The 23,547-nt window shown below is 50.2% G+C and overlaps 5 protein-coding genes across 11 annotated transcripts; 4 read left to right on the forward strand and 1 right to left on the reverse strand.

The window, feature by feature from the left end:
* Positions 1-69: 69 nt before the first annotated feature.
* On the forward strand, positions 70-6,891 carry LOC147206954 (uncharacterized). Its single transcript, XM_086109443.1, has 14 exons — positions 70-878; positions 959-1,051; positions 1,124-1,217; positions 1,399-1,486; positions 1,565-1,874; positions 2,720-2,813; positions 3,099-3,186; positions 3,837-4,146; positions 4,233-4,326; positions 4,395-4,482; positions 4,704-5,013; positions 5,426-5,519; positions 6,038-6,125; positions 6,204-6,891. The coding sequence occupies exons 2-14, from the start codon at positions 1,030-1,032 to the stop codon at positions 6,585-6,587; spliced, it is 2,064 nt and encodes a 687-aa protein (XP_085965569.1). The 5' UTR covers positions 70-878; positions 959-1,029; the 3' UTR covers positions 6,588-6,891.
* Positions 6,892-7,546: 655 nt separating this feature from the next.
* Positions 7,547-11,091, forward strand: actr6 (actin related protein 6). Its single transcript, XM_086108584.1, has 11 exons — positions 7,547-7,736; positions 8,171-8,288; positions 8,642-8,710; positions 8,788-8,911; positions 8,985-9,120; positions 9,260-9,316; positions 9,399-9,497; positions 9,585-9,663; positions 9,745-9,916; positions 10,242-10,380; positions 10,720-11,091. Exons 1-11 carry the CDS (start codon positions 7,669-7,671, stop codon positions 10,847-10,849), a joined length of 1,191 nt encoding a protein of 396 aa, XP_085964710.1. The 5' UTR covers positions 7,547-7,668; the 3' UTR covers positions 10,850-11,091.
* Positions 11,092-11,229: 138 nt separating this feature from the next.
* Positions 11,230-14,504, forward strand: sycp3 (synaptonemal complex protein 3). Of its 2 annotated transcripts, XM_086108590.1 has the most exons (8): positions 11,230-11,979; positions 12,053-12,146; positions 12,246-12,280; positions 12,809-12,926; positions 13,016-13,115; positions 13,567-13,665; positions 14,056-14,160; positions 14,226-14,504. In XM_086108590.1, the coding sequence occupies exons 1-8, from the start codon at positions 11,853-11,855 to the stop codon at positions 14,277-14,279; spliced, it is 732 nt and encodes a 243-aa protein (XP_085964716.1). In that variant the 5' UTR covers positions 11,230-11,852; the 3' UTR covers positions 14,280-14,504. The 2 variants fall into 2 exon arrangements, with proteins under 2 accessions (XP_085964716.1, XP_085964717.1); XM_086108591.1 differs by lacking the exon at positions 13,567-13,665.
* A 591-nt stretch (positions 14,505-15,095) lies between these two features.
* Positions 15,096-23,522, forward strand: LOC147206957 (uncharacterized). Of its 5 annotated transcripts, none has more exons than XM_086108588.1 (10): positions 15,096-15,312; positions 15,607-15,729; positions 16,906-16,963; positions 17,078-17,426; positions 17,773-17,870; positions 17,941-17,991; positions 18,775-18,885; positions 18,960-19,072; positions 19,141-19,240; positions 19,542-19,660. In XM_086108588.1, the coding sequence occupies exons 2-10, from the start codon at positions 15,617-15,619 to the stop codon at positions 19,587-19,589; spliced, it is 1,041 nt and encodes a 346-aa protein (XP_085964714.1). In that variant the 5' UTR covers positions 15,096-15,312; positions 15,607-15,616; the 3' UTR covers positions 19,590-19,660. The 5 variants fall into 5 exon arrangements, with proteins under 5 accessions (XP_085964714.1, XP_085964715.1, XP_085964713.1 ...); XM_086108589.1 differs by lacking the exon at positions 15,096-15,312 and adding an exon at positions 15,320-15,522; XM_086108587.1 differs by lacking the exons at positions 15,096-15,312; positions 19,542-19,660 and adding an exon at positions 20,196-23,522 and having other exon boundaries at positions 15,320-15,729.
* On the reverse strand, positions 20,150-23,360 carry nedd1 (NEDD1 gamma-tubulin ring complex targeting factor). 2 transcript variants are annotated; one of them, XM_086108582.1, is made up of 14 exons: positions 23,220-23,360; positions 22,985-23,079; positions 22,795-22,911; positions 22,593-22,733; positions 22,225-22,454; positions 21,874-22,075; positions 21,544-21,652; positions 21,350-21,478; positions 21,237-21,287; positions 20,987-21,168; positions 20,734-20,899; positions 20,545-20,656; positions 20,373-20,439; positions 20,150-20,299 (listed from the first exon to the last, which is right to left on the reverse strand). In XM_086108582.1, exons 1-14 carry the CDS (start codon positions 23,353-23,355, stop codon positions 20,192-20,194), a joined length of 1,845 nt encoding a protein of 614 aa, XP_085964708.1. In that variant the 5' UTR covers positions 23,356-23,360; the 3' UTR covers positions 20,150-20,191. The 2 variants fall into 2 exon arrangements, with proteins under 2 accessions (XP_085964708.1, XP_085964709.1); XM_086108583.1 differs by lacking the exon at positions 20,373-20,439 and having other exon boundaries at positions 20,150-20,372.
* Positions 23,523-23,547: the final 25 nt, after the last annotated feature.

Consider the following 23,547-nt stretch of genomic DNA (forward strand, 5'->3'; position numbering starts at 1 on the left):
ATGCACCCAAATGCCTGGTGAGCCACGTTTTAAGCATCTTTAATGGGATTATGGTCCAAAGGGTAAACATTTATTTGGCATAAGCCCTTGAAAATAGATAAAAAAGTGAACATACCACTTGATCGAAAAGAAATTGATACGAGACGTTTCCTTTGTCATGTATCTTGTTACTAATCGACAAATGTCACTTACACAAAATGAGAATCTCCAAATTCCTTCCGCGTTTTCAAATATTTCTTATTGAATTTGAACTTTACTTTGAAATGACCAAACAAGAAGTAACTGTATGCTATAATACTTTGGTGGCTTGTCATTAATAGACCTTGACTGAAAAGAAGTCTGCTGTGCCGACTGGCCGATGGCCATTTCTTGGGTGTTCTTTCCTAACAAGTCATTTTTGATGTTTGTCACTCACGGTAGCTATGGTGAGGCTACGCTTTTTGTATATAGCCGTAATGTATACAACGTTGCTTTGTAATCAGTCAACCTAGCGGGCCGGACACAAAAGGCAAACGAAAAGCAACGTCGAGCTTTGCTCACTGCAGCGATTTCCAAAAGGCTCCGCAAAGCATGCTGGGATGAGTGGGAGCGATCTCCCGTCTGTCCCCGCCCGCCTCGCGAAAGTGCCGGTCACGTGACCAAGGGCCTCCACCCACCGCGGATCATCGAGCGCTCCCGGCGCTCACAGGTCCGTTCGATTCGGCCCGTCTTTGGGGGGGGGTCCACTCCGTTGCCGTGGGTGCCGGAAGGACGTCCGACTGACTAGGAGACAAGAGTTGTCAATCACCAGCGGTCCGCTCCGACGTCCGGTCGTTAGCGAGCTTTAGCAACTTAGCAGGCTAGTCGGAAGGAAGGAAGAGGTCCAAGCGGAGGTCCAGGTATGTGGTTCGGACGCACCAGCTCGGTGATGGGCGGACCGGAGCCGCGTCCGAGCGGCTACTTAGCATTTCGCACTTAGGGGAAGTCCCCCGGTATCACGCGGCCGCCTGGCGCCGCTTGACGACGACGAATGACTCCTGCAGCCCCAACATGACGGCGAGCTCGTACAAAAGTAAGAGCCAACCTTCCTTCCTGCCCGCCTTACTTCCTCGAGCCGCTCAACTTTCAACTTTGACCTCTGCAGTGAGCGAGGATGACGTCAGGCGGCTGATCGAGTTTAGAGCCTCCAACGAACTTCTCTTCAACGGAAAGAGAAACTCCGCCAAGAAAGCCTGGAGGTACACACACAATCACACTGTGGCTGCGTTGAGATCCGAGGCACCTGACTCAGGACTTTCCCATCCTTTGATTTGAATTGTGAGGAGCTCTCCTCACTACACCTCCCGACTGCTATATCGTGGGAATGAACATGTTGCACGGCATGCGAATGTGAACCGTGAGCTGCTCTTTCTTGTCCAGCACCATCTTGACGGGCTTGGACCTGCAGGGGAAACTGACAGCCGAGCAGATCGCCAAAAAGTGGGACAATCTGCGTACCAAATACAAGGTAAGAGGACGACTGCGACGTTGGCAGCGGCTGGCCCGCTGTGACCTCCTCCTATGTGCGCGTGTGCCGCCGGAGTAGGACCTGAAGCAACCCTACCAGTCGGCGGGCTGGGATCATGCGGGGGGCGCGGCCGAGTCTTGGCCGTGGTTCCGCCTGATGGACGACGCCATGCACGGTCGCCTGTACAACAGTCGCATGGTGCTGAGCGCGCTCGACAACAGGCAGCGGCGGGACGACGACGACATCCTGGAGTTCCTCATCAAGACCGAGATGGATGACTCGGTCACCGCCGAGAGCACCGACGAGGACGGCTCTGGCGCCGAGCCCGTCGAGCCTCCTGAGGGTCTCCCCATGGGCTGGAGGAGGATGAGCGAGAGCTCCTACAAAAGTAGGCCGACCGATGATGTCATCATGCGCGTGTGATGCGATGGCGATCAAAGTTGTTGTGATAAGAGTCCCGTCGTTAATAGATAATAATAATAATACATTTCATTTGACATCTTTATTTTTTTCCCTTATTCTAACCACGAGTGTAAAGCATGTCTTGTACATGTCATGTACAATTCCACTTGAATCTTTCACTTGGCGCAAGAAAAAGCGCAGGCAGTGCAGCAGTAGCTCGCAAAAAGTTCACTGAACATTTCCAAATAGTTTTACCCTATTTGAAATTGATCTCATAAACAAGAAAAAAAAAAAAGAAGACAAACGCCCTTATGCGTCAAAAGTTTGAACAATTATCATACCGGCCGATTATTGGCCCTTCGATGCGATGTCATTGTGTGTGAGATGTGATGATGTCATCATGTTTGCTGCAATTTTACAATTTTTTTATTAAACACATTTGTATTGAAAGCAGTTAAACACGATGTAAGTGTTAGCAATTAATATCTTCCTTTCGGGAGGGGGGGGGGTAAATTTCTTTTTCCACATCTCTTTTACCTCACATATGGAGCGGTGCTATCGAACGATATATTTTGTAGCGAGACATTAAAAAGATGTCCCATCCGATTTATGGTTATTTTGGTGTGTGTGCTATTGGGTTAGCTGCGTTGCTACAGTCGGGTTGCGTCCGAGGCACTGACTCAACACGACTTCGATGATGTCATCCTTGTGCCCCACACTCCAGGCTCGACCAATCAACCCCCCCACACTTAATTCCACTTGTCGTATGTTGCGAAGATGTCACCGCATGCAGCGCAATGACATCACGGCCCTTTTTTCGTGCGCCGGCAGTGTCGGAAGCGGAGACGGAGCGTCTCATCAAGATCCGCGCCTCCAACGAGGCCATCTTTACCGGCAGGAGGAACTCGGCCAAGCCGGCGTGGAGGTGAGGTGGTCACGTGACCGCACGTGTGCGTGCACCCGCGCTAAAAGTGCTTTAAAATGACATCTGAAGGAGGAAAGTGGAAGAGAAAAAAGAGAAAGCCAGAAGGAGCGAGCCGCGGATGCGCTGACAGTGGATTACTTGAATTTCAACGGAAACAAGGCAGAAGTGCTGACGTTTGGTCCCGGTGGCCCTCATGCATGCCACCCTGCGGACTTGTGGGGGGGGGGCTGGCTCCTTATCTTCAGCCGACAGTCTTGTGATGTCACGAGCGGTGTGTTTTGGCAGGGCCGTGCTTCACGAGCTGGGCCTTCAGGGCAAGATGAGCACCGAGCAACTGGCCAAGAAGTGGGACAACCTGAAGAGGAGGTACAAGGTGAGGTCATCCCACACACGCTCGTTAGCTCATGCGCAAAAAAACAAAAACAAAAAAAAAACAGGGCCACAAAATTAAATGCGGTGCTGCTCTCTCATCAAAAGCGATGCCACGCCGCCATCTACAGGAATGTGTTTGTCACAAAGCCGAACGTGACGAACAAGCTGGCCGAGACGGTTTTCCACACATTCGTGTTCAAAAAAAGGTGCTTGAGGAATCGATTTGTCGCTGGCTCTAAAAAGTCGGATTCAGTTGACAAATAGAAAGGTGTGCGGCGATGCATGAGTTGAACATGGCATCGGAGCCACTTTTGAAATGCGAGAAACCCCAAAAAAAAAAAATAATCATGACGCCACGTGGTCTGTCGAGCGATGCGCTTTTCGCATTTGTCAAATAGTCACAAGAAGGAGTCGAGCATCTGGGCCAAGAGCAAGCTTTGCATCTTCGTGGCACCGTTTAGCACATAATGACAATTGTCCGCCGATGGCCTCTCCCAGGACACGTTGCTTCCGTATCCAACATTTGCCACGCCGGCGGCAAACGCACACCCTTCGCGTCACACACACACGTGCCGCAAACGGGTTCGTCGATGGCACGCTATGTGAAAAGGCTGTAAGAGCGACGACGGCAGCCTTTTTCTCGTCTGTCAGGAGCTGAAGTTTCCCCCGCCCGGCGCGGAGTCCAACCCGGGCTCGTGGCCGTGGTTCCACCACATGAATGACGCCGCGGAGGGCCGCCTGGCCGGCGCCGCGCCCGCCCTCGAGCCCGTCGTCGTCGCCGAGGACGAAGACTGCGAAATGTTGACCCCGGCGCCGAGGAAGCGAGCCCGCAGGAGTCGCGCCGGGATGGCCGAGTTCTTCACCGAGTCGGAGATTGACATGCTTGTCTGCGGCCGGGACAAAAATACTTCTTCGGCTTTGGGAGAACTCCAGCGAAGCGTGTCCGACTTAAGCTACAAACGTAAGACCGCGGCCGCCTTCACGTTTGGTCCTTACGGACACCTTTCTCATTCCCGACATCGTTTGATTGGCGTGTGTGCCGGCCAGTGACAGAAGACGACATACGGAAACTGGTGGAGTTGCGAGCTGCCAACGAGGCGCTCTTCACAGGACGCAGGAACAGCGCCAAGCCCGCCTGGAGGTCCGGGCCGAGCGTGCGGGCGACGGACCCGAGCGTCCTCCGTTCTCACCCGCGCCGCTTTTGTGCAGGGGCATCGTGAAGGAGATGGGCCTGACGGGAAAGATCACGCCCGACCAGGTGGCCAAGAAGTGGGACAACCTCAAGACCAAGTTCAAGGTGACCTCACCTCCTACGGTAGCCTGCTTCACTTCCGCTTTATTTCATTTCCTTTGCCACTTCTCACTTCACTTCACTTGTCTTCCCGCTTGAGGTCCTGTTTCGCCTGCTTCCTGCCTCTCTCCCACCCCCACTTTCTGTTTCACTCCCTGTTTGTCTTCCTGCTGGACTCTGTCCCACGCCCGGTCCCTAACAAAATGTCGCGTGTGGTCCTGGTCCAGGATCTGAAATTCCCCCCTCGTGGGGCAGAGCCCCAGAGCGGGGCGGCATCCTGGCCGTGGTTCCAGCTGATGAGCGACGCCCTGGAGGGTCGCCTGGCGGGCAAAGGGGCCCAGGTGGCGCCGGTATGGAGCGGAGAGGACGATACCGTTTCGGGCTCGGGCTCGGCCACCGCACCGACGGCGGAGATGGCCGCCCGCGAGGTGGACGAAACCCAAACGGCCGCTGACCTCGGCCTCTCGGACGCCAACGTCACCTACATCGACGCCAGCGGCGAGGAATGCGCCGCCCCTACCGAGCTCTCCTACAAATGTATATTTTGATGACTATTACTATTCTTCTTATTATTATTATGACTGCGGGCGGCATGGCGGACAACTGGTTAGCGCGTCGGCCTCACAGTGCAGAGGTGCGGGCTTCGATTCCAACCCCGGCCTTCCTGTGTGGAGTTTGCATGTTCTCCCCGTGCCTGCGTGGGTTTTCTCCGGGTACTCCCGCTTTCATCCCACATTCCAAAAAACGTGCATGGCAGGTTAATGGAACACTCGAAATTGTCCCTTGGTGTGACTATGAGTCAGAACGGTTGTCTGTGTGTGCCCTGCGATCGGTTCGGAGTGTCCCCCGCCGACTGCCCGTCAAACTAACCTAAAAACAAAGACGGTTAGTTACGTGCTGCGTATTTCTCAAAAGCTGTTGGCCAAATCCCAATTTGTTTTTGACGCAGTGAGCGACCAGGACACTCGGCGCTTGATCACCCTGAGAGCTGCCAACGAGGTTCTGTTCACCGGCAGGAGAAACGCTGCCAAGGCCGCTTGGAAGTAAGAAGGCCGTCGTAGGCCGCCGCTGCTCTCGCTTCTCCTTCTTCTGCTTCGCCGCCTTCCGCCCCTTTTTGTTGTTGGATGTCAAGAATTATTGATGAATGGATCCAGTGAAAAATACTCGGGGAAGACGATTGAGCAGCCGCTAATAATGTGATAATGTGTCAGCCGGTGTAATTTTGTGCACATGAAATAAGTCAATTATCCAAAGTCATAGTTTGAAGTGTCAAATTTAGTGCATAATAAAGAGGGATAACTTTTAAAGTCCACATTTTTTTTATTTAGATTTTGATTATCGCACACATTCGGGACCCCACAAAGGGCGACCCGAGACTCACTGGACCTTCCAGTGACACTCCAATTTGGCCACGTCAGCGCAGTGTTCCCGACGTTTGCGGATTGAGCGCGCCGACATGCGTTCATGATGGCGACCCGGCAGTACGTGAGGGGCACGCCATCCGGCGGCCGTGCGGACTGTTGTGATCCCATTTGCGATCTCGTTTGTGTTTGTCCGTCAGGTCCATCATCCAGCAGCTGGACCTCCAGGGAAAGGTGTCCACCTCCCAGGTGGCCAAAAAGTGGGACAATCTCAAACGCAGGTTCAAGGTGTGCTCATGATTTCAACGCCACCTCCTAATGATGTGCTGATGACATTGCGTTGTCTTACAACCCCCCCCCCCCCAGGACCTGAAGTACCCCCCCGCAGGCATGGAGAACGTGACCGAGAGCGCCGCCTCCTGGCCATGGTTCCATCTGATGAATGACGCCATGGAGGGTCGCCTGGTGTGCGGCGGCGCCCCCCTTCCGGGCCACGTCGACCGGGACGGCGAGCCTGTTCCCGGGCCGCCGGTGGGGGACGGCGGGGACCAGGCGGCACTGGAGCGGGAGTGGGCGGCGGTGCGGGCGCAGCGGGAATGGCTGGAGCGGGAACGGGCGGCGCTGGAGAGGGAACGCTCCTTGCTGGAGCAGGACAGGGCGGCGCTGGAAAGGGAGAGGGACCTTATGGACCAGAGGGCCCTCATGCTCGCCACGGACTCGCACTCGAGACACATCGGCAGCATCATGTAGATGTCGAGCGGGGACGCTCTTGGACGACTTTCACTACGTTTGTGTGACGGGGGGGGAGCGCTCGCTACGTTCTTCTCGACATGTCGTCGACTGTCTACATTCACAACGATGCCATCATAATCCACCGACATGTTTTTGTGAAACGGTGTCGCACATGAACACTTTGAAGATGATTGACAGCAGGAAGATGGACGGACGTTTTGTATATATTTGACTTCTAAGTGAGGCAGGGCTTCACATTGTGCCTCGTGAATATTATAGACTTTTTCAGACATTAAAAAATAAAAATGCTACCAAAATCTTACTTGCTTTTCTTGTGTTGATTAAAAAAGAAAGTGTCGACATTTGTGTGCCATGTGGCGTGCCGCTGTCTGCACGGGGGCCATCAAATGGGAATAAAAAAATTAATATTTGGGGGGAAACACACACACACACACACATTTTATATATATATACAGTATATATAAACAAACAAATTGATGGCGTATCCATGGAGATCACGTTGTCTCATGACGTCATATTGTACCGGTTGGTGAAATCGAGGGGTCTTTTTTCCCAACTTTACGACTCAGACGTCCCAATTCAAAGTGCACTTTTTTTCCTGGGACGCAGCATTACATTCGTCCGTGCAGGCGGTGATATGATTTGATGGTTTCATACATCACGTTGAAATATTACTAGAAACAGTTTATTTAACTTTTGCCTGTTACCATTTAATAATTGACTTTTTGGAAATTGAACTCAATTGTGAGATGATTTTACTCTCACGATTCATGATATTTATGTATTTGTTTGTTTTTTGCTTGTTTGTTTGTTTGTTTGCGGTGCAATCACCAATACTGCGTTTCAAGTGTATGGACGTTTTTATGTGTTTCCGGCCGGACGACTTTGGTTGAGGGACTTTATTTGGCGCTTCTGATTGGCTGTCGCATCGGCCAGTTAGCGTCGAGAATCGCAACAAAGCGGAAATGACCCGAGCGCGATATGAATGAACGCTGGAAGTTTTGTGTTGCGACGCTCTAATTCGGGAGCAAAGTTGACTTGATGAAATGTCCCCTTAAGGCGTTACTTTACGTTCCAAATGGCCACTCTAGTGTTGGACAACGGGGCCTACACGGCAAAAATTGGATACAGCTCTGACCAAGTCAGGTGAGCCATTTCGGGTTAGCTTCTGTTAGCACGTCACTTTAACTCAGCAATCCTTTTCCTTCTGCAGTCAGCCTCCGACCAAAGACGTTGAGAAACACTTTCAAGCATTCACTTAACGTGCATCTGCAGTCCATCGCAAACATTGTCGTATGCTTTCATTTCCCACCCAAACCTGCCTGAACAAAACAATAAAATAATAGCCGAGAATGAGGAAACACTCCTTAAATTGCTTAACTAGATTGTAAGGAATGATCAATATTTTCCTTTTGACTGCAATTGGCATCATCGCTGGCCCAGGGGGGAAAAAACCCCAAAACATGGTTGTCTGTGGTGAGCGTGAAGTCGGGAATGCGTTTGCCATCCCTGCAAAGGGACTTTGCCAGAGTGGCCTAAGCAACCACTGGTGAGCTTTTGTGTCCGCGTTTGTTTTCCAGTGTTATTCCCAACTGCCAGTTTCGCTCCAAGACCTCCCGGATGAAAACGTTCACCGCCAACCAGCTGGATGAGATCAAAGACCCATCGGCGCTCTTCTACATCCTGCCCTTCCAGAAGGTTCACATTTTGAACATTTTGTTGTAAATCTTTTTAGAAATCTGAAATTCCTGAACACAAATAAGTCCAATTTCAACCACATTGTGAATATTTTTTTGGGCGGCGGTTCACTTCCACATACGCAACGTGGATCTCTCTATTCACGATTGAGAAATCATTTTCAATTGATGCCGATTTGCAAACCCATTTGGAAATCTTGACAACCTTAAGTGACTCATTATCACAGGATACAAAGTCAAGTGGCAACTTGTCAGAAAAGGGCCGTGTTTGAAAATGTTTACAGCAAAATACATTCAAATTGTGGCCACATGTTGGAAGAGAAAAAAATATGATTTGCCTTCTTTTCTCCTCAGGGTTACCTGGTCAACTGGGACGTCCAGAGGAAAGTTTGGGATCATTTGTTTGGCAAAGAAATGTTCAAGGTTGCCCATCTTCCTCGCGTTCGTCTTCGTCACGCACTTCTTTCCGCGGCGCACGTCATGTTGGACGCTGTCTCCAGGTGGACTTTGCGGACTGCAGCATCGTCATCAGCGAGCCTTACTTCAACTTCACGTCCATCCAGGAGTCCATGAACGAGATCCTGTTCGAGGAGTACCGCTTCCAGTCGGCTCTCAGGATCAACGGTGAGTGTGGAAGGCGGCTGCCGCGCGCCAGCCGGATGCTGACGGCGGCATGCGTGCGCTCTTTGTTGGTCAGCGGGTTCTCTCAGTGCTCGAGGATACTTCCGCTCGGAACCTCACCAGCTGTGCTGCCTCCTGGTGGACAGCGGCTTCTCCTTCACACATATCGCCCCCTACTGCCGTGGCAGCAGAATGAAGGACGCCATCCGCAGGTGAGCGCACGCAACAACGGCTCTGCCATCCATGATCTCATCGCTCGTTCTCACCCCAGAGTTGGGCTGGATCATTATGGGAGGTGGCGGGGGTGGGGGCAGGTGATGGTGATGATGACTGTCGTCCTCCTCCTTTTAGGATCAATGTCGGAGGGAAGCTGCTGACCAACCACCTGAAAGAAATCATCTCCTATCGGTAAGGCCGCGTCATCGAGACGAAGTAGACCGAGTAGAGTTTGTCGTCACGATTTGAGCCAAGTGTGCGTGCACGTTTGCAGGCAGCTGCACGTGATGGACGAGACCCACGTGATCAACCAGGTGAAGGAGGACGTGTGCTTTGTGTCCCAGGACTTCTACAAGGACATGGCCATCGCACAGTAAGACCTTGACCGGCGTCCGCTTCACGTTTGCTTGACCTTACGAGAAAGTCGGACGTGGTGGGGAACGTGAACTGCTGCTTCCAGGCTGAAGGGACACGACAACACGGTGATGAGAGACTACGTTCTTCCCGATTTCAGCGCCATCAAAAAAGGCTTCTGCAAGGTGGGCGAGCGCGCGCTCTTGCCCGACCTGGCCCCGCTGTCGGCGCCGGCCGTCATTCTCTCGTTTTGCCTTGTCTGCCAGCCGGCCGACCAGGTGGTGCTGAGCGGCAAGTACAAGACGGGCGAGCAGATCCTCAGGCTGGCCAACGAGCGCTTCGCCGTTCCCGAGATGCTCTTCCACCCTTCCGACATCGGCATCCAGGAGATGGGCATTCCCGAGGCCATCGTGGACTCTGTCCAGTCCCTGTCTGAAGGTCTCGTTCAATTTTGGCTTTGTCTTCTGATGTCGTGAGAAAGAGTTCTCCGACGTGAAACTTGTTGATCCCTTCTTGGCTGTTTGAAAAAGGCTGACCCAAATCGACGTCAAAATGACAAATATTGGTGCTGATCATCAGCCCCCGACAATAAACGCACAATCCCTTGGAATGCAATCGCTGCGTTTTGTGGAGTACATCCTGGAAATGGGGCTCTTTCCGTGACCTTTCCAAGGCCAACACAAACATGCTAGTAGCCTCTTAGTGTGTGGCTTGGCTAAAAGAGCGTGTGTACATGTGTGTGTGTGTGTGTCCCCGCGCGCAGATATGCAGCCTCACATGTACGGCAACATCATCCTGACCGGAGGCAACGTTTTGTTTCCGGGCTTCCGAGAGCGCCTGGAGGCTGCACTTCGCTCTCTGGTTCCCGCTCACATTCCCGTCAAGGTCACGTTGCCCAACAAGTGAGTCGCACCTCTTGTCCCAGACATATTTAATTCAAGTTCACATTATCTGGATAGAAACATTCATAGTAATTTGATTGTTTCTACGGAAGGCGAGGCAAGTTACCACGGCTTGTTTGGTGTCGTGAGGAATACAGCAAATCATAGGAGGGAGTAAAAGCGAACAGAAAGAAATTTGATTTGAGTAATGCCAATTTCATGAGAAGGGGAGAAAATGTGATCAAAATTGGAAATAGGATTTGAATTAATACAATTTGAGATTTTACTAAAGGACGTTATTGCCCCGCCCTAATGCTGTGTGTGTAGTGACACGCATGTGTTGCTCTTCTTTTGCAACAGTCCCATCACGTATGCCTGGGAGGGAGGGAAGCTGCTGGCGAACGATCCAGACTACGAGGAGATGGTGGTCACCCGCGATGACTACGAGGAGAACGGACATTTTGTTTGCGAAGAAAAGTTTGACATCTGAGCAGCCATTTTGTGCCTCCGTGACGACTCGGCAAGCAAACGAGTCAACTCGGGTCAATCGAAAACACCTTCTACATTTTGCTACTTTATTTGTCAACATTTTAATGACGCTGTGATTATAGGTTTCGGGGGAGAGGGGGTGGCATCTCCCTTCAGGAAGACATTTTTCTTCTGATTTATTTATGTTGATTATTTTTTTACAGTCTTAAACCAATTATGCATTTTAAAATTGATTCAACATTTCTGCAACCGTAATCTTTTATCTGTTCAATGAATCATGTGGTGTGGTTCTATGATATTATTATCCCAGTGACACGCACACACACAAATCGATGCTAAAATGAAGTCCATTTTCCAGTAGTAGTTTTTACAAAGGTTTAAAAAACTGATTTAACAAGCATTTACCTCTAATATCGTTGATGTTACATAATAGCTATGGCAGGAAATTATGTTTAGAGATGAGTTAATTAACCAGGAAAGAAGGCTCTGTTTGTGAAAACAAGATTAAAAGGGAGTTTTGGAATATTGTAATTACAAAAGGAAATATATAGGGTATATCAAAGTTTAGAGAGAACAAAATTTGGAATCAAATTTTCAAATTGATAATGGGTTCTCTAAGAATTCTTTTTGCCACTTTAGTTTCAAATTATTATTAAGATTCTGAGATTAGGCTTCTCCTATCATACTCATTAACTATTGTTTTTTTTCTTCTAAAAGCTTTTACTTCGTCGTTTCCGGGTGAATCAACAAAAAAGGCGGCATTCAAAGCTTCTGGCGGGAGCAGGCTGTTGGCCTGGCTAAATTTGGCTTGTTCACACCAAAGTCTATATTTAATTTTTTTTCATCAAACTTTGAGATTAAACGTCGCTTTGGGACAAAAGCAACCAAGAAAAGGTTACTTATCGCAATTTCCTTTCACCTTTCTCCCAGCCATTAGCCCCGCGCGCTAAAATAGCATTAGCCGCCGCTAACGTTAGCCGCCGACTTCAGCAAACGCCACGAAAATGTCGGCTGGCAAACGAATGAAGAAGAAGAAACTCTCTGAAGAAGCTTTGAGTAAAGTCTTTGACTTTTCACCAGTCGCCAAGAAGAAAGCGCTCAACTACGGCTCAGAAGGCGACCCTGGAGAAGGTAAATTAAATATGCGCTTAGCTTTAGCTCTTGCTAACGATTTTTTGTTTTTTTGTCCCCTTCTTCCAAATAGCATCGGAGGAGAAAACTCCCATTAAAGACATAGCTCCGTTGAAGAAAAGACCAGTTCGCAACTTGAAAGATGAAGACAGTGCAGTCGCTGTTGGGTAGTTAGCAAATTCAATAAATTGAGATCCCCATGTAATTTGGGGAAGTCATTTTTTCATGACTCTGAATTACTATCTAATGAACCAAATTGTGCGTAGGAGTGAAGTTCACAACATGTTGGAGCGCTTTGGAGGTAAGAACGACACTCTTTTAAATAAGTAAAACATTACCGTTCAATATGTTTACTGACTTTTTTGAATGACAAACGTTAATACAAAAGGTGTACGAATAATAACGATACTAAAGAATTTACAACAACCAAATAAGTCTATTAAAACTTAAATGAAAATCTTGTAAGGGTACCTACCCATATCCATTCAAGGTTTGCAATGTTCCATTCACTCAAAACATGTACTTGATGGAAGAAATGTGTTGCAGTACTTTGAGATTACATGAAGAAGCAAAATAAATAAAAAGTAACCTGTCAATATTACTTTTTTGGTAAAAAGTCACCTGAGAGCATATATTGAATGGCCTTCGTACATTGTGGTTTTCAACAGAAAACAAATTATATGCTGCAATAGTTTTATATTTCATCTACAATATATGTTTTATATTGCACAGCTCAACAAGGTGTGTGTGTGTGTGTGTGTGTGTGTGTGTGTGTGTGTGTGTGTGTGTGTGTGTGTGTGTGTGTGCGCGCGCTCGTGCGCCCGCATAGCTGACATCAACAAGGTGATGCTCACCAAGCGTAAGCGTCTGGAAAGTCTGACCAAGACTTACATGAATGGAGGTCAGCTGAAAATGGAGCAACTGTGGAACGACTACCACAAGCAGAGGTATGTGATGATATGCCCGCTTGCGAATAATATCATGCAACTCGTGTTCTGCTTCGGTCCTTATGTCTTGCTGGTGTGCATCTGCGCAGGCAGAAGATGACTCAGGAATGTTCTCAGCAGTTGTCGTCAGTTCTGCAGCAGTGGCAGCTTGAGGTTCAGCAAGTGGAGGAGCAGGAGGAAAAGCTCAATGTGCGCGCGCACACGTGAAACACAACTCACGCTGGGCAATTCATACTGTTCATTTGATCAGATAACTATTTGCCAAGCCTGTTTTTGTTTTTTTTAAATACTCTTCTTTTGCAACATCCGTACATGAAAGTATGGAGCCCCTTCAGGGAATATGGAAGTAAACAAATTTAAAAACCAAAATCTATCGCGATAGACACGACGACATCGATATCAATAGAAAATGCCATCGATGTAGTGTTTGAGAGAGAAAAAAATAAGGGAAACAAACTCCGGCCCCAGCTTTGTGCGTGTTCTACGCAGCTGACTCCAAACACGAAAATTTGCTCAAGCAGCTAAACCAATGAAAAAGAATTGCACCTGCCGCTTTGTCACATGAGGCGTGAAGCCTTTTAAGCAAGCTCTAACGTTCTTTGGTGTGTGTGTGTGTGTTTGTGTGTGCGCGCGCGTTCAGAATCTGATGCGCCAGCAGCAGAAGGTGATCCAGCAGAGCAAAGTTCTTCAGAAGCAGAAAGTGGAGACCTTGCAAGAGCTCTTCAAGCACTTTGTCAAGGTCAAAAACAACAACAGTCACTTTTCCTGTTTGGATTTCGCTCTCTTATTTTGGAATTTGAGAAGTTGGACACACACCCGTCTTCCTTCAACAAGCATGTCTTTTTTTAACCTCAGGTGGCCTTGTTGGGTTTGACTTCCCTTTTCAGTTTATTTGTGGACATGTTTAGGTCACAGACAGATGAAGCCTGGCAATTTCAAGATTTTTCTTGAATGCTTTCCTGCAGTTCGCATTGGTCCCGCTCATTCCGTTCTCCGGCCATTCGACCGCCTCCCTACCCTCGGGAACTTTCACCATTTGCATCAACACATCTGAAATAGTTCAAAACTAGGAAGTGAGTTTGACTCAAATGGTTAGGGGGAGTCTTCTTGTGGCATTTGGTGTGCGCAGAACATGGAGGAGATGGAGAAGAGCCAAGAGGACATCCTTCATCGGGCGCAGCAGGAGCTGAGGAAGGAGATGGCCACCATGCAGAAGAAGATCCTCATGGACACTGTGAGTCAAGTTGAGTCGAGTTCACGCGCTGACATGAAATCATCTTGCGCTTTGTCCTTTGGCAGCAACAACAGGAAATGGCGTCCGTGCGCAAGTCCCTGCAGAGCATGCTCTTCTAAACTCCTCTCAGCTCATCTTGCTGACCTTACCGACGTCAATTTTTCTTCTTCTCGAGCATGCGTGTTCATCTTCTGTTCAGTGTTGGAAAGGATAACGTGAAGCACTTTGGGATGGTTTTCTGTCCGCTCTAGTCACCTCCATGTGGCACTGTTTTGTTCCCAGTGTTCGGACACAATGCGAAGGTTTAATTCTATTTGGGGGAATAAAAACAATTCAAACCTCAAGCTATTTGGGGGGTGGTATTTTTACTGTAAAACATCATTGATAACTCTTGACCAAAATTGACAAGTCGCAAAAGCCACATTTAAACCTTTGGACGATTCAATCTTCAACTTTGGGAACTCCACACAAGAAGTCTGAAGCCGAGGCTGGAACCTAAAAACCTCGGAACTGTGAAGCACATGGTAAATAGAACATTGTTCTCTATTTATTCAGTTGAAGTGGAATAAACAACACCATACAATTCACATTTTTAAATGAAAAACTACACAGTGCCGCCGCTGATGGTGTAGCGTTACACTCGGCTGACCTGTGTGCGGTAGCTTGGGAGCGGTTCCCATCCACAGGATGTGGGTGGGAATGGTTGTTTGTCTTTAAATATGCCCTGCGACTGACTCGCGACCAGTTCATGGCGTAGTCCGCCTTCAGTCCGAAGTCATCTTTGATCGGCTCCTGCTACCCTGTTTAGGAAAAGCGGTGTGAGAAATTATTGAATGGACGGTATTATACAAATTACAAATGTAAATATGTTACGAGGTTTGAATGTTGGCGCCTACGTAAACGGAACGTCTGTTTTCTGTCGTGTGTTCATTCACCAACGAGCACATTTTGCTTTTCCACATGTTCAAACTCTAACGCGTTGACTTGGGGATCTTCTGGTGTTTATTATTAACCGTAAAATATTCGTTTGTGTTTGGTCTACGAAAGGACAACCGTCGGGTATGAGGAGGACACCTATTAAAATATTTTAACGTTTTGGTCGTTGGGTTGTGGGCACCGGAAGTCGTCATCCACTCCCTGCCCGATACTGCGGTAAACTGTTTTTTTTCCGTTACACACAAACAAGAAAATAATGAATTTGCTGAATTCATTATTTTGATCCGTGTAAAAAATGTGCATATCATATTTCTTAGAAATTTTGGTGTTGATTTGGACCGTTCATTATAATGGACTATTTTTGTCTCCTCGCGATGCTAACGATGCTAGCCGTTAGTGTTTATTGAATGAATGGATCGTTTTGGGGTATAACACCGTTGTCACACTTGAGGAAATGTTTATGTGTAAACGTAACAATGTCACTGAGTGTTGTTGCTGTTTGCGTTTAAGTGGATGGGGAATGTTGAGAATGGAGTCTTCCCTCACGGCCGACTGGAGCGGTGCTGAAGACGACCAACTGGACCGAGCTTTCCTCGTGGACGAATTGTCGCTCGTCGTCCCAGAGACTCCGAGGTAGGAACCGCCGTGATCGAACCGGACATGACACAGAGGTCCTCGCTTAACAATCGCTTTACGACCAAGGACAGCTCCAGGAGTCTTTCTCTCTCGGGGCTAAAAGTGGGCTTGACTGATACTTCAGATGACTGAGAAAATAATTTACACATATGTTTTAGAATATCAAATTAAACGATGGAGGCTTACACAGATATCTGACGGGACAAAAGCCCCCCTAACCTCTGTGTAGTGACATCCCTGTTTACGACGGAGTTCTGGACACAATAAGATAAGAAAACCTTTATTAGTCTCGCAATGGAGAAATTCCCAATTCACAGCAGCAAAGTTATAAGTAGAACAACAAAATATAGGAGCTGCTGGAAAGGCAGCCACTCTCGCGGCGCCATTTTGAAGTCAAAATAACACAACACATAGGACACAGACAGTCGTGCAATCTTCACCACTTTTCTGCATACACTTTGTTGTCTGAAGCAGTTCTAGATGAAAGAGGAGAGGATCAAAGTGTCCTTTCACCAGTGGATCAGAGACGTCATGCTGAAAATGTGCACACGTCTGCTACAAGCTAAGTTTTGAAAGCAAACACGAAGCTGTAGCATCCATTGACGAAAAAAGAGATTGGTTCACTTCTCCTGTCCCATGGAAATCCATTTCAATTCCAGCGACGACTCTCGGTTCCAAATAGCATCGGCGCTCTGCGCCAACGCTCCTCTCTCCTCATCCTCAACTTCAGCAGCCATCCATCCAGCCCCACCAACGCCGACTGTCCAACAGCGCCGACATATGCACTGAACAAAACGGGGTTGTGAAAAATGCTGCCCATTACGGGCGCAAAAAACACGAGCGACCCAGGTCTGTCCAGCAGGTCTGTCCAGCACCGACAGTCAATGGCGCCGACATTCCTCCCAATCAAAATCTGTGCTGGTACAGGCGTGCTGCCGAGAAGGCGCAACCACCAAGCACAGATACTTCTCCTTTGACGAATGTCGTGGCCAAAAAACGCTGAAAACAGACTAAACAGAGACTAAATATTTGTATGAACATGATAAGCAAACTGCAAAATACACAAGTGAGTCACTCGAAGTGACACTATTCTTTTTGGGAAAACGGAGGAGCTTTACTTATGTGATTGTTGTTGTTGTTGTTTATTTTTGTTTGAATGTTGTTTTGTGTCAGCCCGCAGCTCGCCAAGGTCAGGCGATGGACACGTATTGCAGAGGACCCGTCCAGCCCGGTGAGTCCAAAACTTTCTTTTTGCCCCATCTAGTCGTTATGGTGACATTTAATTGAACACGGTGGTCTCAACTGAATCTCCTTGCTCCTCGACATCTGTTGTGCGGGTCCACAGGTGATGACACGTTGTTCAGCAGCTCGAGCGAAACGTTCCCACGCCGCCGCCGGTGCGTCTGGACCGCCTAAGCGCAGGAAGCTAGCGACGGCGCGGGAGGAACGCGGCCTGACGGCCGTTTCTGCCACGGGCCTGTCTCCTGTCCACGGCTGGCTGGATGCCTCCCCTGCTTCGTCCTCCTTCTCCTCCTCGTATTCGTCATCCTCGTCGTCATCCTTATCTTCCCCCGTGACGATGACCTCAGAAGTGGTGGCGAAGCCGGCGGTCGGTTCGCTGTCCGACTCGTTGTCCTTCCTGACGGCGGAGGAGAGGAGGTGGCTGAGCGGCGAGCAGCACGCTCCCTCAACAGGTAAGGAGAGCCATCCCCATGGCGACTATTCATTACCTGAATCTTTATTCGCAACGTGTTCTGTCCTCCCCAAAATTATCCATGAGGGCCACAACTAGCCAATACTTTCAGTAACAATCGTTTTGTTGATCATTTTTTTACCCCCCGTTAACCAAAGAATCCTTTCCTTGATACCAACATGTGACAAGATGCTCTGAGGACAAATGTAGCGAATAGGTGAAGTTTTCAGTGACTAGCAGAGGATAGCGTTTGTTTTGTAAGGAGGTCAAAGTTGACTGATGATCAAGGTGGCTACAGGATGTGTGTGTGTGTGCGCGTGCGTGTGTGTGTGTGCGCGTGCGTGCAGCAGCGGTGCAGGAAGTAGTCATCGACGATGACGATGGCGACTTGTCGGTTCGCGCGGCGCAGATGGAGGAAGATGAAGCGTTTGCGCAAAGCCTGCAGGTGGGCGTGGCCATTTCTTACGGGACCTTGAGATGTCACCACCGGCTCGCTAACCACTTCCTGTTTACAGGCTCACTTTGACCAAGAGGAGGCGGAGTCACATCACCTTCATCATCACAGGGTAAGCGCTGTTGTGGTGACATCATCATTTTCGCGGCGGCATAGCCGAGTAATCGACAAGGTTGACGCCTCAGCCGGCGAACGTCGCCATGACGACGATGATGACATAACTGTCCTTTTTTTTTCAACCTTGAATTCCCGGTTGATTTGCAGCTCAGCTGACTCGCACATGAAATCTATTTTCCCCATGGAAATGAATTATTTGCGTTGGCGTCTGAAATGTTCCCTGACGACATTAAAAGAATACGCAGGGAAGGATGACGAAGGCTTTCTTGTAAAAAAAAAAAGTCTGTCTGTCTTTGGGCTCAGATAGGACGCCACCACGAAAGGCTGCTAAGTTCTCCCTTTCTGGTGGCGGGAAACACCGTCAAGTGGGGACTTGCGCCACAAGATGGCACCGTGACGCGATACCGTCCTTCCCCAGACCAGGACAAGCTCATCCTGGTTATTGTGCCGTCACCGCAGCCATTGGCGAAGTTACCGAGTAAAATGCGTAATATATAAAAATAAGGCACTAGCAGTCGATAGCGCCTTCACAACAGTTGTAGCTGTAACAAAGAGCTTAACAGAACGTGCAACATAAAATGACAACAGGACACATAACATAAAACATTAACTATAATAAAAGAAACCAAGTTGCATTGAATCATTTTTGGGCCATGAATATGAAATGTGATCTTTTCCCCAGCTGTCAAGGCACACTAATTGACAGTCAACCGGGATAATCGATCAAATGGACCGAAACCGGCTGTAACCGTCCTCTCTCCTGTAACCGTCTCTGCAGCACGACGCGCTACACCACGCTCACGCCAACCGCTCACCACCGCGAGGGATAGGTCGCCGCCGAAGACGCCAGCGGAGGACCGCGGATGACTTGTCCGACGACGACTACGAGGTGAGCACGTTGGACAATGTCGGCGTGGCAGATTTCCCGGCTGCGTTTACGTCGGGTGTGCGCGTCACCCGCAGGCGCTCCTGGCGCTGGAGGAACAGCAGGGGGCCGTCGTATCCAAGAAGCTGCCACGCACCCACGTCCTGCGCTTCCCCGTCAAGTGCTTCCGGCCGGGCGCCGGCAACGCGCGGTGAGTGCTGCGGCCTTCGCCTCCGTCCGGCCGTCCGCGCCGTACTCACGTGCGCTTTGCCCCGCCAGATGTCAGATCTGCTTCGGCGACTACGACGATGGCGATCAACTGAGGATGCTGCCATGTTTCCACGACTACCACGTGGCCTGTATCGACCGCTGGTTGCGGGTGAGTTTTTATCCTTTATTTTGGAGAGGTGCTTCAGCCTTGTTGCGCAATGTCACCACAATAAATCAATCAACAACTATTTGGCCATTTCTTGGTGTCTTTTCAAAGACATTTGTAAAGATGCGCTTTGACAATCAGACACTTTGGCAGATATTCCGATGGATGTAATAGACCAAGCCAGACTTATCTCCAAAATTTGTTTGTGCATTTCTTGTCCTGATTGAAAGTATTCTGGAGATGGATTATCGGTATTCATATGATTGTGATCGGTGACATTGCTGTTGTTGCTTGTCGTTGTCAGGATAACACCACCTGCCCCATATGCAGAGTCGACCTGGCTGACCTCTGACCTCTTGTACATTGCCTGCATGTGTTGTTCTCATCTTTCTTAATAAAAACTCGACTTTTATTGACCTTAAATAGACCCCGCCTCCTTTCAAGCCACCAACCAAAGTCCAAAAATTGGGCCATTTGACTTGTTATAAAGTCTTTCAAATATTCAAATGCCACATGACTTCTAATTTATCGTGGTCCGATTAACATTTTGCCTGATCACTGGGCAGTGTGATCATATTTTTTTCAAACGAGGCTGCCGCAGGTTTGTAGTCGCTGCCGTTCTGAATTAAAGATACCATCTTTTTTGGGGGGGGGGCAATAAAATAATCAGACTTATACATAAACTATCTCTAAATTATGTTGAATTTTTAAAATTAGCAATAGCTTTAAGAGACATGTATTCATCTTGCTTGTGATGTGAGTCCGGTGATTTCACATCCTTTTTTTTTTTTAATGGAAAGCCTCTTTGCGATCTCTGCATTTTTTGTTGTTGCTGCTAATCTCGGAATCAAGTGCCAACTTTTGCCCTTCCCGCGTTGCTCGTGTTTGTGCAAGCTCCACTCGACGCGCTGATCACATGGCAACTTTTAATGAACATAAATGTAAATTGTCTGTTCAGTAGTTGGTCTTGAGGCGAAGGTTTTCCTCCTTGAGCCGCTGGTTCTCCTGCAGCAGCGCCTCGTTGGCCGAGTGCTGCGCCGACATCAGCGCCTGGAACTCGTTCTGCGAGACACGCACACGCATGTGACTCAGCCCGCCGGTGTCATCGTCCTCAATGATGGCAGCGCTTGCTCACCTGCTGGATACAAAACTGGCGAATCATCTCCACCTGAAGGTTGATAATGTCCCGGTGGCACGCATCTCTGCGGACACGCACAGCAAGTCAGGTGACGCCCATGCGCACAGACGCGGCGAGTCACGGGATGTGACGCATGCAGAGAGGCGGGAAGCCAAGATATTTGGCTGACCTGAGCTCGTCCAGTGATTGGTGGATGATGCTGGTGATGGCGTTCATGAGGACACCGCTGAAGGGAGCCGGCGCACCACCTGCCGCCTCAGTCGCAGCCGGCGCCGCTGCGTCTGAACGCGACAGAAGAGTGGGTGCCCGATGACAAGCCCCGCCCACTGCCATCCATCCATCCGATAAGGTGCCGTACCTGCGGCAGGTGAGTCGTAGTCGAGCTGAGCTTGAACGCCGCTGGCCCTCACTCGAAGCTCTGGAGTGAAGGGCGGAACCAGGTGGCTACAATTGGCGGGCCGGGATGAGCCGGTCAGAGTCTGTCTCTCCCCCTCCAGGCCGGGGGAGGAGTCGCTCATCTCCACCTGTTAAACATCACCATGTTCACAACTTCCGGTTCACGATTTGAAATGCTGTGTGGTCCGGCTCACGACCACGTCAGCGCCACCGACTTGGGCTGACTCCTCCTCGATGGTGGGCGTCTGGTAGGCGGAGGTCGGACGTAAGAGTCGTCCTGCTGACGGCTTCCTCGGGGCAACGTCGGCGGTCTGACCTTCTCTAAGTGGCGAGAACATCTCCAGGCTGCCGCGGCCACAGATCTGAGGAAGCCCCGCCTCCTTGCTCAACGCGGTTGCTTTGGAACGGACAACACGGTTGGCTTCTGCGCTATCAGGCGATGAGCGTCAAGACGCCCCCACACACCTTGAGCCGCTCCGAACGTTTCGCCGGCGCTTGTCGGCGGACCCCCCGCATCTGTGTACGTTTGCATGTGTCACACGTGAGGCCTCGCTGACGGGGGGGCTGCGTGTTGTTACCTTGTCGGAGTGGCGAAAACATGTCGAGGCTGTTTCGTCCGACGCTGCTGAACTTCTCCGCCACAGCAAATTGCTCTGCCCCTTGCTGTCCGCCCGCATCTCGACTGACCACCTGCGCTCCGACTGCACCTGCAGAGAACAGCGCAAGCTGGAAGGAGCGCTTTGCCTCCAGAAGACACGTGACAAGAATGTACCTGCATTTATGTGAGGGGAGGAGTTAAGGGCGGGGCTCAGCTGTCCGCTGCACAGTTTGGAGGCGGAGCTCTTGGTGCCAGACACTCTGGACGAAGACATTTTGCTCGACTGTCCAGGAACACAAAAGCTGTGGTCACCATCGCTGCTGGAGGTATCGATTCATTTAGCCCAAGGGTCAACGACATGAAATTCGCGTGGTAGTATTTGAGAGTATTCAATTCATCCTTTCAGTCCTAAAGTCAACTAAATAGTCCACGATGTAAAAATATTCTATTTAGTAGCTGGGGAGTTGGGAGTGTGTAACAGAGTGAGTGAGCGAGCGCCGCCACCTTGTGTCTGGCGGTGGCGCATTGGAAGCGCAGACAGGTGACGGAGGTGGCGTGCGCCGGCGTCACCCTGGTGGGGGCGCTGCTGTTCCTCAAGTCGTAGCGCAAGACGTCGCCCTGGGTGGAACCCACCAGCACGCCCGAGCCATCCGGAGTGAAGGCCACCGACGTCAGTAGGCTCTCCGCACGGATCGAACGCACAATGCTGACGAAATGCACGCATACACACACACACACGTCCCAACGTGCTAAATGCTAACATCTGGATGGAATGGCGGTCAGACAGCTCAGTGGGCATGGTCATTTGCAAAAGGCCATGCGATACGAGCACTCGTGCTCACACGCGAGGCTCACATCTTGCTGGCCGTGTCGTAGCAGACGATCTTCTTGTCCAGGCCAACGCTGACCACCAGCAGCTCGCTGGCGGGCGAGAAGGCCACGGCCGAGCCGGGCGCTTTGTGGGCGGTCCGGAAGGCGTGGAGCTCCTTCTGCGTGTTGGCATCCCACAGCGTCAGCCAGCCGCCGTCCGACACGCTCCCCAGCAGAGAGCGCTTCAGGCACGACAGGCCCAAGTCGCGCACCGGCTGAGGCGACGGGGGGAGACAGCAGGCAGGAGGAGGAGTGAGGAAGGGAGACAAAACAAGGAGAAGGTAAGAATATGAGGACAGAAAAAAATAAAAATGAAAATTTGCTGACGGTAGAGAGGAAGAAGCCCGCGCCACCTGCTGGCTTCCGTATCCGAAGGGTTTGCTGGACGTGTTGGTGGTGAGACTGTAGAGGACGAGATGGCCATCGGCGGCTCCGGACGCCAGCAGGCTGTCGTTGGCGTTGAAGGCCACGCACGTGACCTCGTCGCCGTGATCCTGGGCGCACGACGGCGTGAAGACCACAAAGATCGAGACAAGGATGGCGGCGGTGTCTCACCTTGAGCGAGCGCAGCAGCTTGGACGTCTTCAAGTCCCAAATGTGGACGCAGCGGTCCAGACCTCCGCTGGCCACGAACTGGGAGGACGAGTTGAGGCAGACGCGTGTTTGTCCTTTCTGGAAGGGACAAGGTGTCAGCGAGCGTGGCGGACAACGGTGGCGAAAAGGATGACGACGGGTGTCCGCTCACCCCCTGGGCAAGCTCCAGCAGAGGAATGTCAGGAGACTTCAGACTGGATACGACAACTTTGTCCCCGCTGCTGCTGGCGCTCACCACATGCTGATCTGCCAACAGCGTCAAGGAGCGAACGCGGCAAGGCTTTCAGCGCAATTCGGGAGGTAGGCTAAGCTCCTAACTGAAAACATTCCGATGTCAAAGCCATCCTCGTTTCCAAGAGGCGGATGCCGATTGCAGCCGAGGATACTGTTTGCCATCCAGCAGGCCTGCGCCACTGGGTGGCTGCCGCTGTGCGGGTTGAACTGCTCCAGCAGTGTCATGGAATCTGCATCCCAGATCTTCACCGTGTCTCCTGTGGACATCAAACGGGTGACGTCGTCCATGGCCACCACGCCTGCGCACGCAACAATAACGAACACCTTTTTATTAGATTGCTGTTATGAGGAAGAGCGAAGTCAGTCATGAATTATCTTCAGTTGTACACATGAAATGATGGACCGGCCGTAATCTGAGGTTGGCATTGGTGCCAAACATCATCCGTGGCAAAGTTGACAGCTTGCTGTTTGTTTTCTTTC

This window comes from Hippocampus guttulatus, chromosome 4 (genome assembly GCF_054856545.1).
Source record: "Hippocampus guttulatus isolate MCC_2025c chromosome 4, RoL_Hgut_1.0, whole genome shotgun sequence".
Lineage (NCBI taxonomy): Eukaryota > Metazoa > Chordata > Actinopteri > Syngnathiformes > Syngnathidae > Hippocampus > Hippocampus guttulatus.

Coding starts and splice junctions, on each gene's coding strand:
- actr6 (XM_086108584.1), top strand. CDS start 7,669: ATGGCCACTCTAGTGTTGGACAACGGGGCCTACACGGCAAAAATTGGA. Junction 8,912..8,984: donor GTCGGCTCTCAGGATCAACG/GTGAGTGTGGAA, acceptor TTTGTTGGTCAG/CGGGTTCTCTCAGTGCTCGA. Junction 10,381..10,719: donor AAGGTCACGTTGCCCAACAA/GTGAGTCGCACC, acceptor CTTTTGCAACAG/TCCCATCACGTATGCCTGGG.
- sycp3 (XM_086108590.1), top strand. CDS start 11,853: ATGTCGGCTGGCAAACGAATGAAGAAGAAGAAACTCTCTGAAGAAGCT. Junction 13,116..13,566: donor AGCAGGAGGAAAAGCTCAAT/GTGCGCGCGCAC, acceptor GCGCGCGTTCAG/AATCTGATGCGCCAGCAGCA. Junction 13,666..14,055: donor TCTTCAAGCACTTTGTCAAG/GTCAAAAACAAC, acceptor TGGTGTGCGCAG/AACATGGAGGAGATGGAGAA.
- nedd1 (XM_086108582.1), bottom strand. CDS start 23,355: ATGGACGACGTCACCCGTTTGATGTCCACAGGAGACACGGTGAAGATC. Junction 22,734..22,794: donor AGCTGCTGCGCTCGCTCAAG/GTGAGACACCGC, acceptor TCGTGCGCCCAG/GATCACGGCGACGAGGTCAC. Junction 20,300..20,372: donor GCCAGTTTTGTATCCAGCAG/GTGAGCAAGCGC, acceptor CGTGTCTCGCAG/AACGAGTTCCAGGCGCTGAT.
- LOC147206954 (XM_086109443.1), top strand. CDS start 1,030: ATGACGGCGAGCTCGTACAAAA. Junction 1,487..1,564: donor ATCTGCGTACCAAATACAAG/GTAAGAGGACGA, acceptor CCGCCGGAGTAG/GACCTGAAGCAACCCTACCA. Junction 5,014..5,425: donor TACCGAGCTCTCCTACAAAT/GTATATTTTGAT, acceptor TTTTTGACGCAG/TGAGCGACCAGGACACTCGG.
- LOC147206957 (XM_086108585.1), top strand. CDS start 15,551: ATGTTTATGTGTAAACGTAACAATGTCACTGAGTGTTGTTGCTGTTTG. Junction 16,964..17,077: donor CAGAGGACCCGTCCAGCCCG/GTGAGTCCAAAA, acceptor GCGGGTCCACAG/GTGATGACACGTTGTTCAGC. Junction 18,886..18,959: donor TGTCCGACGACGACTACGAG/GTGAGCACGTTG, acceptor CGTCACCCGCAG/GCGCTCCTGGCGCTGGAGGA.